A 13868-nucleotide genomic window follows, 5' to 3' on the forward strand; every position below is an offset into this window, starting at 1 on the left:
GGTGTTTGGGATGCAGCAACAGCAGCTGCAAGAAATTTGGAGGAAGGGTGGGCATCTGTCGGAGCAGCCTCTTACTTTGTGCCCATCTCTGAGTCCTGTCATGTTCACCCCAATCACCCCTGTCTACAGAAATCACTCTCCCTTCAATAAAAGAAACCAAAACAACCAACAAACAAACTGAATGAAACCCACAAACAGGAACCAAAGCACAAAATATTTGAACTATGTTGGAGTGACCCATCAGCATTTTTCAGTCAATAGTCAGCACAGATGTGGTCCAGGGTGATGTTTCTCCACTGCAAGGAACTGGAAGTACCCATCAGTACCATTTGTGAGTTCACATAAAACCAGCCCAACCCCGTGCATCATGTCCTGACCCCTGCAGTGCCCCTGGGTGCCCTCAGGCAAAGTTCTTTCCAGCTTTTTTATCTCTGCTGCCAGTTTCTATGGGTTTCCAGGATGTGCTGTAACACACCCACAGCCTGGGATGGCTCCATGTGACTGCTAGCCTTGGACTTTGCCTGCCTGAACAAAGACAAGAAGAGACCCAGTGGTGCCTTCCTTCTTCCCAGCGGGTGGCTGCCTTTCTCTGCTGGCCAGGATTTTTCAGGGAGTCAGGGACACTGGATTAAGCATTGCTAGAGCAGGAAAGAGCCAGGAGAGTTCTTGTTCCCGTAGCACAGGAGGTCAAAACACCAGAACGCTCCATCCCGAATAGCGCTCACAGCTCCTCTGTCTGCAGCTACTTCCTCAGGATGTGAGAAATGCTGGATAGGTAAAGATCTTTTGGGGATGAAGGACAGGGGAAAACCTCTGCTGGTACCCCTCATCCCAGCCCCCTGAAGGATGAGGGGTGCCTCAGGAAGCAGAATGCTTGGAAAGAGCAGGTGCCCCAGTACTCTGTGGGACTTGTCAGAGGACACCAACACGAGGGTGAGAACACGTTGATGAGCCTCTTTGATCATTCAGGAGAGTGGCAGTATATACCTCTTACAAGAATAAAAGGATGTGAAAGGCATCATGTGAAATTTCACAGTGCAAAGGGTGAAGGAAACAACCCAAGAGCAGCAGTGCTGGGTCAGGACAGAGGCTCTCTCATTCTGTCTCTCTCTTTTTCTCTGTCTCTTCTGTCTCAGTGGTAGCTGAGACCACTACTAGATGCATAAGAGAAATCAGCAGACAGAGAGGAATCCAGAGTCATCCTTCCCTGCCAGTACCCAGGAGTCACCAGTGCAGGAGTTTCTCCAGGTGGAGCTTGTGGTCACTTGTCCAGCCGCTGGCTGTGCCCCACCAGCACCCTGTGCTGTGACTTCAATGGATTATCAACAGAGAGTATGAAAAGAGCACTGCTGTTGTTTTTAAACTTTGACCTGAGCATTTCAGTGATGCGCATGGAACAGGAGTCTTTAGTTTGACTCTGGCAATGCAGCAGTGGGCTGTGCAGAGGATGTTTCTGATCAAATTTGACTGGGGGTCCTGGGCCAACCTCCCTGAATAAGAAGGAGGCTTTTAAAGGCCTTTACGGATTCCAGGGGATCAGTGCACTTCTAATGCTGCAGGGGTAGCTTTATGAGAAGGGAGAGGAGATCAGGGGCTCAGTAGCTTTCAATGCTTCCCAGTTTCTGATAGCTCCTTTCCAACAGTTTAGGAGTTTGGCTAACATGACGGCTGTGCTTGGAGTGGGACGCATTTTCTTTTCCCATCCTTCTGACTGTTATCTTGATGACTCTCGCCTCTGTTTCCAGTAAGAAAGGATGCACAAGTAAGTCCTTCCTTAGCAGGGCATGGAGCCAGTGTGCCTTATCAGGCACACAAGAGTCAGCCAGGGACTTCCCATTAATTTCTACTGTGCCCCTTTAGGAATACCTAGTACATCTTACATGCTTCAGAAACTTCCCTAGCTCCCCCTGTGCACTCTCAGCAGTTCTGTCCCAGAAGGCTTTAGCTTGACAATCTTTGGTGGCTTTTTCCTGTTTCTGATAAGCCTCTGCCTGGAAATCCTTTGACAGGGGTATCCCACAGGAAAACTGGGAAGGATTATGCTGTTCTGGAGTAGTACATCCCCTTTTCTCCACAGGGAAGCTCTCAAAATCCCAGCAACTGTGGCCTTCTTCAGCAATCTTTGCAAGCAGCTGAGAAAAAGTCTCAATTCTGATTTTTGATGGTCGGCTCTTTGCCTGTGCTGTCCCTGATGGCCCAGGCAAGCATGGCATGAAGCTGCAGACTCTCTTCACAACAGAGCTGTGCCAAGACTCCATCCGGCTGTCAAAGAAAGCCCATTCTAGCAGCTCCATACCTAATCCCTGCAGAACTACCTGCCATCTACATTGACACACACCATCCCGAACAGGAGAGCAGAGAGAGAAGGATAAATACTGAGTAGATTGAGGCTGTTCAGACTGGAAAGTACAGACCCAGAAGACTTTTGTGTAAGTACAACCAGACACAGTTAATGAGGGACAAGATCTGGACCAGGAGGAATTCCTTCCCAGAGTACACTGAAGGGGTTCTGGAAGCAGAGAAGGCAATGACCCTTCTGTTTTAACCAGCTGGAGTTCTTGTGAAAAAACACCTCAGGGTCACATTCACAGGGGTGAATGCCCTGCTGAAAGAAGTTTTTCCCTCCCTACCTTTCCCTGTTTGCAACACAAGAAAGGCTGCAGCCTCAAAACTAGTGCTGCAAGTGAGGCAGAGCCCTCTGGAAAGCTGGAAGGTTCTGTTCATCATGGACTTGTCCCAGCTGCCATCATTGCCCATGATGAATGGCCCCAGCATGTTCCAGCACACCACAGCCCCCCAGCATTTACTTTAGACAGCTGCAGCACAAGGAAGACAAATGAGATCCAGAGAAACCCAACCTTCTATTGGCCCCCTCCGTCTCTATTTACACGTCTGTTTTCTCCTCCAAGGCCATGCATCTCCTTTGTTTAGGAAAGTGCCTGGCTTCTGATCTTGTTCCAGATGTTTTTTTGCTTGAGTCCTTCCTTATTCTGTTAGAACACTGAGCGCAGACACTTGAGGGCCTGCTTTGATTAGAGCTCCCTTGAATCCAATGCTTCAGACTTTGCACCAACACAAAACCATGGCCTCTGCTTGGCACTACACTGGGGGCCAGGCAGTGCACATCTCCTGCCAGCCAAACTCACACATCTGCCTCCCACTCCAAATCTTGGAAACACCACAAGGGTGAGGATATACCATGAAGTGGAATGGTCTCCATTTCTCTGAGCTCTCCAGAGAGATGAAGGACCCTGCAAGGGCTTCCCCCTCAAGATGAGCCTGAGCTGTGCCCTCACTCCAAGCCAAGGCTGAGCCTCAGGGTGCTGGCCATACAGCCACCCACTCCACCAGAGCATGTGGCAGCATGAGAGCTCTGTGGGGAGCCCAGCCCTGCGAGGACAGGTGGTCTGGGAAGTGTTTGGCAAGATGGGAACAGTGTGTTCTGCCAGCTAGCTCTCCAGCTTCAAACCAGCCTTTATTTATCCCTGAGCAAGGCTGCACAGCTGCTTTCAAATGGCGTTTGATGCTACTCGTTGGCTTCATGTTCGCCCTGAAGAGCTCTTTTTTGTTATCTCTTTGGGTTGCTTTCTTTTTTTCCTCAAGCCCAAACTCAAATTATGCTGGTGAAACAGAGCCAAGCCTGCCAAGGCCCTCATCAGGAGTGACCTAGCATGTGTCCCAGAAGGAGAAAACAAGAATGCTTGTTTTCACTGCTGATGGTTCACACTCTACTATTAGCACTGCACAGCCCGCTCCACTTCAAAGGTACTTCTAATGGAAGACCCTCAAGATCTGTTTCTTTCAGTCTGGTGTGGCAAGCTCTCCCCATGCTCCCAAGGCACCTTCATCACTTGGGTGCCAGGTCAGATCCTGGATTTGCATGCAGGAGCAAGGGTTTCTTGTGACCACAGGCAGCCTCACATCAAGCACCCAACAAGTAAATGGGGGCTCCAGAGTGTAACTCCATCCTCCCTTCTCCACCTTTTAGAGAGATTCCCAAGGTCATGGGAAGTGAAGGATTTCAGGTAGCCCTCAGAAGGATAGCATAAGGCAGAGGAACCTGGTAGGTTCCTATCTCACCTAGCAGGAACATGGTAGGACAATTTATCAAGGGGGGAAAAAAGGATTAGGAAGGACTGCCTGGGGTCATCTAATCCATCTTGTGCTGAGCCAGAGCCAGCACCTCTTCCAGTTTTCTGACAAGCTCTGGTCTCATTGTAAAAGTTTCCAGCAGTGGACATGCATCATTTCTTCATCTGCCTCTTCCTGTTAAATGGAATTTCCCCCAAAATCTGACCCCTGTGGTGTCTTGACTTATCAAAATTAAACTCAGTACTTCTTTTCACTTTCTCTTTGCTATGTCCCTCTGTGCACTTGGAGACCATGTCATCCATTCCTGGAAGCAAGATTAAATCAAGTTCCTTCAGCCTGTTGTTTGAGGCCACATCATTCACACCTCTGATCAAGCTCACCACTGTGCTCCACAATGCTCTCAGGTGTGTCCACACCTTTCCAGAGACCAGCAGTCCCATCTGGGACCACGTCTTCCAATGATACTGATTTTTATAATTCGTGTTCTACAGGACCATTCATGAGTGATGTCCAAAATCCTCAGTAAAGAAATCTCAGAGATAAATCAAGCAGCCACCCCTGCTGAAATGGAAGGGGACAGCAGCTGGATGCAGTGACAGCAAGCTGCAGAACATGCATCCCTTTCTCCTCATCCCAACACAACCCCCATTTCTCCTATTAGCACTGTACCAGCTGCCGAGTTGGACTGGAGACCTGAGCACCTCTTGGTGTGAGGCTGACCCACAAATGGCTCTTTGTGGTGATCTTTTGCTTCAGTCTGCAGTAACTTAAACACCTGCTTTACAGCCCACTGGCATGACAGGAGATGCTACTTTTTGAAACAAACCACCTGTGTTAGATTTGCTGGCAGCAGGGCTGGTGAGTAGTTTAGCTGGAATTCAGATCAAGGTAGAGAGAGCATCCCTGTTACCATCCTCTGTCAAGCTGCAGAATGCCTGCTGCCACAAGTGTCTGTACTGGGATGGGGGGCAAAGCAGGACAGAGCCTGCCCACCCAAAGTGAGAAGTGCTGAGCTGAATGACAGCAGCTCCAGGACCTGCTGCCCTCCTGAAGCCAACTGAATGCCACAGGCTCAGCAAAGAGCCATTGCACTGTGCAGACACAGCCTTCAGAAACAGCCGGGTTCCACACAGCAGATATCATCCCTGCTTTCACCCCGGCAGGCAGTGAAACCCGCAGCCCTGTTGGCTCTGACACTGGGAATTCCCTGGGGTAGCTGTCCTTGGCAGGGTCAGAGGACAATGCAGCGGCTGGGAAATGAAACCAAGCACTGTGAGAAGAGGCTGGATCTGTAGCTCTGGCGTATCTGGGACACTTCTGCTTTTGTTCTTTGCAGAACAGTGACTGTCATCCATCACCACAAACACACTGGTGCCTTTCCAAAAGCTGTGTCAGCTAAATAAAAGGTGGGAAACTATATAATGCCGGTACTTTCAAGGAAAGCACTTTATTTACTTATCAAAGACCACCTCAGCAGCTCACATTGCTGTAGAATTGTCCCTCCCACAGAGAGCAGAAAGTCACAGCTTGAAAATTTAAACAGGATTAAGGAGTATCCATGTAAACAGAGTTGTGGGCTTGTAGTGCACATCTCAACAGAGAAGGGGCTTTCCTAGCCATAACATCTGTGGGAAAGTAGGGAAGAATTAGATATGTTTGGAGCAAGAAACAACTAAATGCTGCAACACGTGAACCTCCCAAGCCAGGAAGCTTGTGAAACTCCACACCTTACAAATCTGCATTGGCACAGCTGGACAGGCACAGAATAGTCACAATGCCAGTAAAATACACCTAGGGCAGAAGGATTCAAGGAAATTGGGCACACATTGGGCAACATGGGGCCAAGCAGACAGAGTGAGACACCAGGATTAGAAGTTTGTCCTTGTCAGATCTAAAGAAAGATTGTGGGAAGAGCCCCTGGGTCTGCCTTACTATTAGCAATCTTCTGGCTTTCCCTTTTCACCATGGACAAGGAAAGATTTCTCATGCTTACGGGTATTATGTATCCAGCCAGCCTTGGGCTGCACACCAATTTCACAAACCCATGAGAATGACCAGAATCTTCTCATCTTTGCTTGCCCCATGGCTGTCCCTCTCATCCCGAGCAGAGCTAATCAGATCCTTGCTAGCCCCCTCCAAGCCCCATCCCTTCAATCTGAGATGGAGGTGACCCCTTCCCTCAGTCTCTGACATAAATAGTTCTTTTTTGCCATGTATCCAGGCCATTCTGCCGTGGTTGCAGAGCAATTGAGGAAAGAAGGAAGGATAGATTTCCCTCAGCCTTTCTGTGGCTGGGCACACAATGTGGAGAGCAGAAAAAAGCTTTACCTAGAGGCACGGCTAAGCAGGAAAACAGGAGGGAGAAGTGGGGAGTGCCACAGAAATGGCACTAAGCCTCTGTCACTGCCTGCTGCCTGTTCAGGAGGGATGGGTAATGGGTACTTTCCAGAGTGTTCTCTCAGCAGGTAAAGTCTTCTCTTTGCTTGCCCTCCTGGTTTTGTCTTTATCTCCAGTTTTTAGTGCTTCTGTGCATAGAGTGAAGATGGGTGCATCTGAGGGCAGAGAGGATGGGTCCCTCATCCCTTTCCAAAGGGAGCCCTGGGACCTGGTCAGAACTGTGCCTGTCTTGTGGCTTAGCCTCCACTACAATGAGATGCAGTTCCTACTACTTCTAGAAAGTTGAGTCAAGTCCTGTCTAGGCACAAGGGTCTCCATATAAGACAGCTTCTGGACTCAATTTGATTCCAGGAGCTCAGGGCAGGAGAAAACCCCTGGTCTCATGCTCCAGTCCTGGGAATCAGATCATGGAGGTGCAGGCTGGGCAATGCCACCAGGCAGAGTTCAGCTGCAAGAGGAACATGGCAGGAATGGCACCGCTCCTTTTTGGAACCACACAGCCTGGCTAAGAGTGCCGGTATCTGCCCACAGGACAAATCTTAGCATAAACTGTCCAGACAAACAGCAGTGGTGATGACATGCTGGAAATGAGGGGGGAGCAAGCATGGGGCTGAAGATAAGAGATGCCAGTTCTGAATTCTCTCCATCATCCACACATGTTGTTTAGGCAAGAGCAAACAGTACAATGGAACAAGACAAAAGGGGCTTTTCCTCACCTGGCTTCTCATCCTTCCCAACCATCCACATGTGCCATCTCCTCATATAAACCTAGACAGGTCCCTGAGACCCTGCCAGCTAATCTGGCACTTGTGCCAAGGAAAAGCAGCCCCTTGTCTTGGCACCACAAGGTGGAAACCACCATAATGGGGAACAACTGGCCCCTGCTCTGGCAAATGTGCCCAGGGCATATCCACACCTCCTGCTGACTCTTGTGCACCAGGGAGTCATGTGAAGAAGCTGTGTGAGGGTTGTGAGAGGGGGAACAGCTCTTAGCCCCCATGGTGCAGCTCCCCTTACCTGAAGGACCATGAGGGGAGGATGCAGCTGGTTCCTCCCCAGTCACTCCAGGACCAGCATGTGCAGCACATGGGGGATGCTGGTGACAGGAAAAGCCCCTGTACACCATCTCTTTGGAGGCAAGGGACAAAACCAGTTCCATCAAATACCCTTCCTGTAAAGGGTATTATGGCACCAAGGGAGACAAACATAGTATTTCTGTTGGTGTCCTGCTTGCAGAGAAGCAAATTGGTGTTCTCTGCCATGGAACCTTCAATCCTACCTCCCAGCTGGGTATGTCTGTGCCAAGTCAGACCCTGAGACTGCAGCAGATTGTGCCTGATGTGTCTTGTGCCCCTTGAACTCAGCCTGAGTAGCATCCAAGACTGCTTTCACCATGCCAGGCAGACACATGAGTGCTCTCATGATCCCAGCTGTGAGTACTGGCAGCCAGGGAGCAACCTGATGCCTGCCCAGTTTGCCTGCATAGATGCAGCTCTGTCCTTTCTCTCCTGCCTTGCTCACAGTCACCAAGAGAGTGGCTGTTTTGTCAGCTCCTTGTGAAAGCTACAGTTATAGCACCTTGTTGCTCCACAACATGCGAAATACAGGTCCCCAGGTTTGAATAAAAGGCTACAGGGGATTTGACCAATGCTCTAGAGCCAAAGAGATCCCTGCGCGTAACTCCTGAGCTACTGAGGGAATGTCTGCATTGAACTGCAATGGATTCTGGTCCTGCACCACCCACCCCTGAGGATGCAGTGAGGATAGGAAAAGAGCAAGGAAAACATGTCTGGGGAGAGAAAAGCAGGACTTTTTTACTGAGACTAGCTTTGGGCTGGGAACCGAGGTTTTTGACACAGCAGTGACTAGCTACTTTTCCTAAGGAAAGTGGCTGCTTCCTTTTAAAGAGATCATTGACATTTTGAATCAGAGAAACTCACTCCCTAGTTTACTAAGCACTGAACCAGTCTGGTTTTTGACAGATTTACAAGAGAAGTTGAGCTCTGGCATGGGAGGAGAGGCTGCTGCAGGGCTGGAGGAGGGACAGGAGCCAGGACCATGTACCTGGTCCAGGACAATATCTCTTCTTGTCCTCCCCTGGGGGCATAAGAGCAGCCTGCTGCCAGAGCTGGGATGTGGATCACCATGCACTTGAGAACCACGGCATGCAAGGACCTAGCAGGGATCTGTGGTGTGCAGGCTGCATTGCTCTGAGGAGACCACATTTAGTGCTCCCAGCAGAGATGAGAACCCTGGGTGTTGCAACCATGCTCTTAAGGGCTGGTTGGCAAAGATTTCCCTGGAATTCTCATAGAAATGGATTAACCTGCTTCCAACATCCAAGAGATCAGTGTAAACCCCTTCTCCCTCATTTTTCCTGGTCCAGGACACTATTCTCCTTGTCCTGGTAGCCTGCAGCCAAGCATGAATCTAATGCACCCCAGGCCAAGCCCCTGTGGCAGTCCCTGCACTTCACAGGGACCTGCTCCAGCTGCAGCAGCTCAGCCTCAGAGCAGATCCATGCCAAGCATCCTCCCCCTCCCCAGCCACGGCCCCCTCACAGGTCACTGAGCGAGCAGCAGGAAGGCTTCTGTCCAAGGCAGCGCCAGTTATCCTCATTTCCCACTCATACTGTTTATCTTGGCCCCTCTTCCCATACCAGCCTTCCTTCTCTTCCTTCTTCTGCTCAGGATTGAATTGCTGGGGCTGTCACTATAGTTAATGGTCTGGGACAAAGCTGGTGCTCAGTGAAAGTCACACTCAGAGACATCTGAGCCCGAGGCATTGTCTGTGCACATACCAGGGAGGAGGACCCCAGAGGGGAGAACAACTGAAAGAGAAATGAGCCACTGGCTGAGTGAGACAGGTGACCAGGGGAGAAGAAGGGACAGGATTAAGCTTGAATTCAAGAGGTGTCAGCACAAAGCCATCAGGTACCTGGGCACTCCCTGGCTTGGACAGCCCAGCCACTGCACCACTGTGGATGCCATCCCCAAAGGGATGTACCTTTGCCTTCAGGAATAGTTCTGAACCATTTCACTCCCAACCTGTGCCCAGGCATGCTGACTAGCGCCAAACCCGAGTAGCTGAATGATGCAGACAATCACACAGCAGTGCCTGGGAGGAGAGGATGGTGCCTGCCTGTTGGACACACAAATGCTTCAGCTGGACAGAACAGCTTTATTCAGACATCACATGGCCTGGACAACAGGGGACAAAAGGACGCTTTGAGACAGCAAGACCTTATTCAGAGTGCGCAGGAGACCTGAGGCTCAGGAGGAAAATGGCCACAGACTCTCAGCTTACTGTTGATGAGTGCCAGGAGCTGGGGGGCTGCCATATGTGCCTTATCCATGGATGTGCCCAAGAGTCTTCAGCAGCCTCCATTGCCCCAAAAGCTCATCCTTCCACTCACCTGCACCCCAGCCACCAGCAAGTACTGACCTGCAAGAGTAATCAACCACACTGTGCCTCAGTTTCCCTTTACTGCAAGGACAAACCTCCCGTTCCTGCAGCACTTCTTCCATGTCCTCTGCTTCTGTGGAAGCTGAGACTTGGGGAGCTCCAGCCCAGCATCTGCACTGGCAGGACTGAAGCATTTGGGGCTGGATGGTGCAATACTGTCACGCTTCCTCCTACCCCATCCCTGCCCACCTGTAGCCTGGCTGAGCAGTACAGAGCAGGGCACCTGTTTTGCCACAGTGCTGAGGGACTCCCAGGAGAGACCTGCAGCCCAGCTGTTGTGTCCCTTGTCCCCAAGAACCATCCTTCCTTCTCCCCACACCCCAGCACAGCCCTCTTGCCACTGCAGCACAGTAGGCAGTGCTGTCTGCTCACCACACACTCCATGCTGACTTTCAAGCTCAAACATGAGGCACAACAACTACCTGCTGGCTTCTCTTTTTATTTATCAAAATCACAGCACAATAAAAAAGAGAGAGTAAAGAAGAGGCATACACATGGAATTGTTGCAATGAACAGATCTAGCAGTAAATAACGAGAGCAGCACAATCTCCAGGCATGGGCATGGGGCAGGGCTGGACAGTGGTGTCAGGCTGAGGGACTGAGAAAGGGTGCAATGTCCTGGAGGAGAGCAGGGGCTAAGGGCCACATCTCTGCCTGCTCTGCATTAGTGGCTATATTTCTACCCTTGCAAGGAAGGGCAGAAGGGAAACAGTGCAGGGAATTCAGGAGTGAGAGGAACCACATCAGTTACACATTTTCTGGGGGCATCTGGGTTGTGCTTGGCAAGAATCAGTACAATGTATGGCCATTGTGGAACATCTTCATCACTCCCCTCCAGCCCCACACTGTTCTATGCTGGCAGCCCTGCCCAGGGATGCAGAAGGATTCTAGGCTGGGGTACACAATAGAAACCAAAGGGATCAGACTATAGCTGGAGGTCACAACTGCTGTGTTGATGGGAAGTCTGAGAGTCCCCAGCTCACCTCACAGATCACTCCATCAAACAACTTCTAGGCTGCAAAGATGATGGAGTCCAGCAGCCTCTGGCTCAGTCTGATGCAGGTTCTGGGTCACATTGTCAAAGACAGAGCAGACAGGGTTCTGCCGAGTCCCATACACCGGCATGATTCTCAAGGAGGGTCAGCCCTGAGGCTGGAGGTGGAAGCAGGTTGGCTCTGTTAGCATCAGATTCACAGCTGGGAGATGGTCTCCTCCAGCTGTTGGGACCAGCAATTGCTTCTTGAGGACCTACTTGCCCTGTGGAAATTAAAAACCCAACTGATACTAGTGTACTCCTTGGGGGTATGAGCTTCCCCAGGATTCCTTCCTCTGCTGGACAAGCCATGGTAGTGATGGACCTGTCAGGTTTGTGAAGCACCCACCAAGCTCATCATAAGCCCTCTCCATGAAGATGCACAAGAAGCAGACTCCAAACATGAAGGGCAGAAGTAAGAAGAGATTTTTCTCTTGGTGCCATTTGCCATGGCACACAAACCAGGCTCAGACAAGAGTGATATTGGGTAGACAAAAATCCCAGGAATGCATTCATTTGGGGTGGAAGAAGGACTACTGAGGAGGCAGACTAGTCCCAGCTGGAGGCAGGAGGGATGGAGACCAAAACAAATTATCCATGTCTCAGCAGAGCATGGTCCTGCTCTTCCCAGCAGCCGTCACAATGGGAAAAGCCTGTCCAGCAGCGGATAAACCCACCCCCTGGGCTGATCTCATGCCTGGCTGAGAACAGGGATGGTTCTTACCCTCTTGGCAAAGGTGGCATCCAGCCTCTTTTGGAGTCGAATCACCCACGGGGAATGGAGGGGTGCACAGAGGCACTTGCCCTTTGTGGTGATGAATCTGCCAGGCCCATGAGGGAAAAAACCAAGATGTAGTGACAGGCACTCCATGGATGCTCAAGAACAGCTCAAACTCTCACCCACTCCCTACCTCACTGCCCTCCCCCATCTCTCCCTGTAGATGACTTTCTTCCCTGGCTTTTGTCCATGCTCTCCCCTCTCCGCTGCTCCCCCTCTCACCGAGCCTTTGGATCTCCACGATCTCTTCTGCAGCTCTCCCTATTCCTCCACCCTCAAATCCAGCTTAACATCCCTCCACCATCCTGCTCTGCCTTCCACCCTGCCTCTGTGCAAGGTCCATCCCTTGGCCATCACGAGGCCTTGTCCCTCAGCCATCAGCACATGGGCTCTTACACGGCAGCATCGATGTCACAGCCATCCTGCACCAGCTGGAGCCAGTAATCCTGCACGATCCACCATGGGATGGGCACCTCACTTGTCCGCAGGCAGCAGTCAAGGACGTTGCTCCTGCTGTGCACTGGAGGAGGAACACTAGAGGAGGCCAGCTGCACCTCTCCCAGCTTCCCTGGAGGGTGACAGGGCTGCGGCAGGATGGTGCCTGCAGGAATGGTGTCACACACTGCCCTGGCTGGGCACACAGGCACCAGCTTTATTGCACTCACACCCCAGTGCTGAGAGCCCTTTGCCTCCTTCCAACAGAAAGCAAAAGAGATGGGAAGAGTAAACAGGCAGAAGGGAACCCTCCCGCACCCCAGCTAGCAAGGCAGGACTCAGGGGTCTTTATTTACCCCGCTTCAGGGTGCTGCAATACAGACATGGCTTTCTGAGGGGCTGGGGGTGACTTCAGCTTTATTTACTGCAGCGATCACAGGTTTGGCAGCCACCCCACCACCAGCCCACCCCACACGGATCATTCCTGTGGCAGCTGAAAGACATAGCTGTCTGTGCTTCTCTGCAGGGAAGGAGATGCAGAGTCACCCTCCCAGCAAATCCTGTATTCACTGCTAATACCTGACAAGGCTGACAGCACCCACAGATGTCTGTACCCTCAGCAGCAAGGTGTGGTGCAATGCCACAAGGCGTCTGGACCCCCCAGCTCCCCACCACATGTAGAGGCTCTAATGCCACCCACCCAAACAGCTGTGACCTGTGCAAATGCCATGTCCAACACCAACAGCCCCTTAAACATCAGCCCTGCCCTAAAAGACATCTTCCCTCTGGCTCCCAGCCCTGCCACTGGCCTTCAGGCTGCCCTACACCACAGAGTGACAGGAGCGTCAGCTCAGTGGTGTCCTGGGGAGAATGGGACCAAGACAATCCCAGCCCAATATGTGCAAGCTGGGCTAGGGCACTGGGAGGCAGGATTACTCCATGGCCTTTCCCAAACACACCTTCCTTGCCCCAGAGCTCTGCAGACTCCTGTCTGGATTTTGGGCAGGACAAAGTCCCTGTGGACAGGTTACAAGAAAAGGACACAGGAGGGCTGTGAGGAAGCAGCAGCCATGTGTCCCTCTAAAAGTCTGCTGGAAATGCAAAAGAGAGAAGAAGCAGAATCCTCTCACTTCCCCAGGAAAGGCAGCCTGAGAGGTCCCATCTTACCATCCAGGATATGTCCCGGCAACAGGAGACTGAAGCAGAGAAGATGCACCCGCTGCATTTTGCTGCTAAGTCTAGCAGAGGATGGTCTGGAGGCAATGGAGCTCCGGGCAGGAGAGGTGAGCTCTGCACAGCTTCCCGTGCCCTGCTGCTGCTGCTCCCCACTGCTTATATACCCTTCCAGCCCATGGCTTTCACTTTCTTTTGGGGGTTGGGAGGTTGTAAAAAGAATTACAACAGGCTGGATTTTAATCTTTGAGCAGTTCCCAAATATCCCAGCAGCGGTTTCCCTGCAGCCAGCTGTTCTGTGGTCCCATAGCAAGCACTCTCTTGTCCTCTAACAGCTCTCAGGCCATAGGTGTTGCTGTTCAGGACCAGGCAGCTCCAGGATCCCTTTACTTTGTGAAAGCACCCTGGGATAGCACTTGGGGGACTCTCACCCCACACATTTCCCATTCTTCTCTCTGAGACATCTCTGGGATACTGGGATATTCACAATAAATA

At 51.3% G+C, this 13868-nt stretch overlaps 1 protein-coding gene across 2 annotated transcripts; it reads right to left on the reverse strand.

Annotated features, from left to right (window-relative positions):
- Positions 1-10377: 10377 nt before the first annotated feature.
- Positions 10378-13453, reverse strand: CCL19 (C-C motif chemokine ligand 19). Of its 2 annotated transcripts, none has more exons than XM_030257793.4 (4): positions 13368-13453; positions 12162-12285; positions 11712-11808; positions 10378-11211 (listed from the first exon to the last, which is right to left on the reverse strand). In XM_030257793.4, exons 1-4 carry the CDS (start codon positions 13423-13425, stop codon positions 11203-11205), a joined length of 288 nt encoding a protein of 95 aa, XP_030113653.2. In that variant the 5' UTR covers positions 13426-13453; the 3' UTR covers positions 10378-11202. The 2 variants fall into 2 exon arrangements, with proteins under 2 accessions (XP_030113653.2, XP_030113654.2); XM_030257794.4 differs by having other exon boundaries at positions 12162-12366; positions 13368-13451.
- Between the last annotated feature and the right edge of the window lie 415 nt (positions 13454-13868).

The sequence above is a fragment of the Taeniopygia guttata genome, chromosome Z, assembly GCF_048771995.1.
Source record: "Taeniopygia guttata chromosome Z, bTaeGut7.mat, whole genome shotgun sequence".
Classification (NCBI taxonomy): Eukaryota; Metazoa; Chordata; class Aves; order Passeriformes; family Estrildidae; genus Taeniopygia; species Taeniopygia guttata.

Excerpts from the sequence above, each read along its gene's own strand:
- CCL19 (XM_030257794.4), bottom strand. The coding sequence starts at position 13,425 with ATGCAGCGGGTGCATCTTCTCTGCTTCAGTCTCCTGTTGCCGGGACAT. Across the intron at positions 12,367-13,367 it reads GCCGGGACATATCCTGGATG|GCACCATCCTGCCGCAGCCC; the intron begins GTAAGATGGGAC and ends CCATTCCTGCAG. Across the intron at positions 11,809-12,161 it reads TGTGACATCGATGCTGCCGT|ATTCATCACCACAAAGGGCA; the intron begins GTAAGAGCCCAT and ends TGGGCCTGGCAG.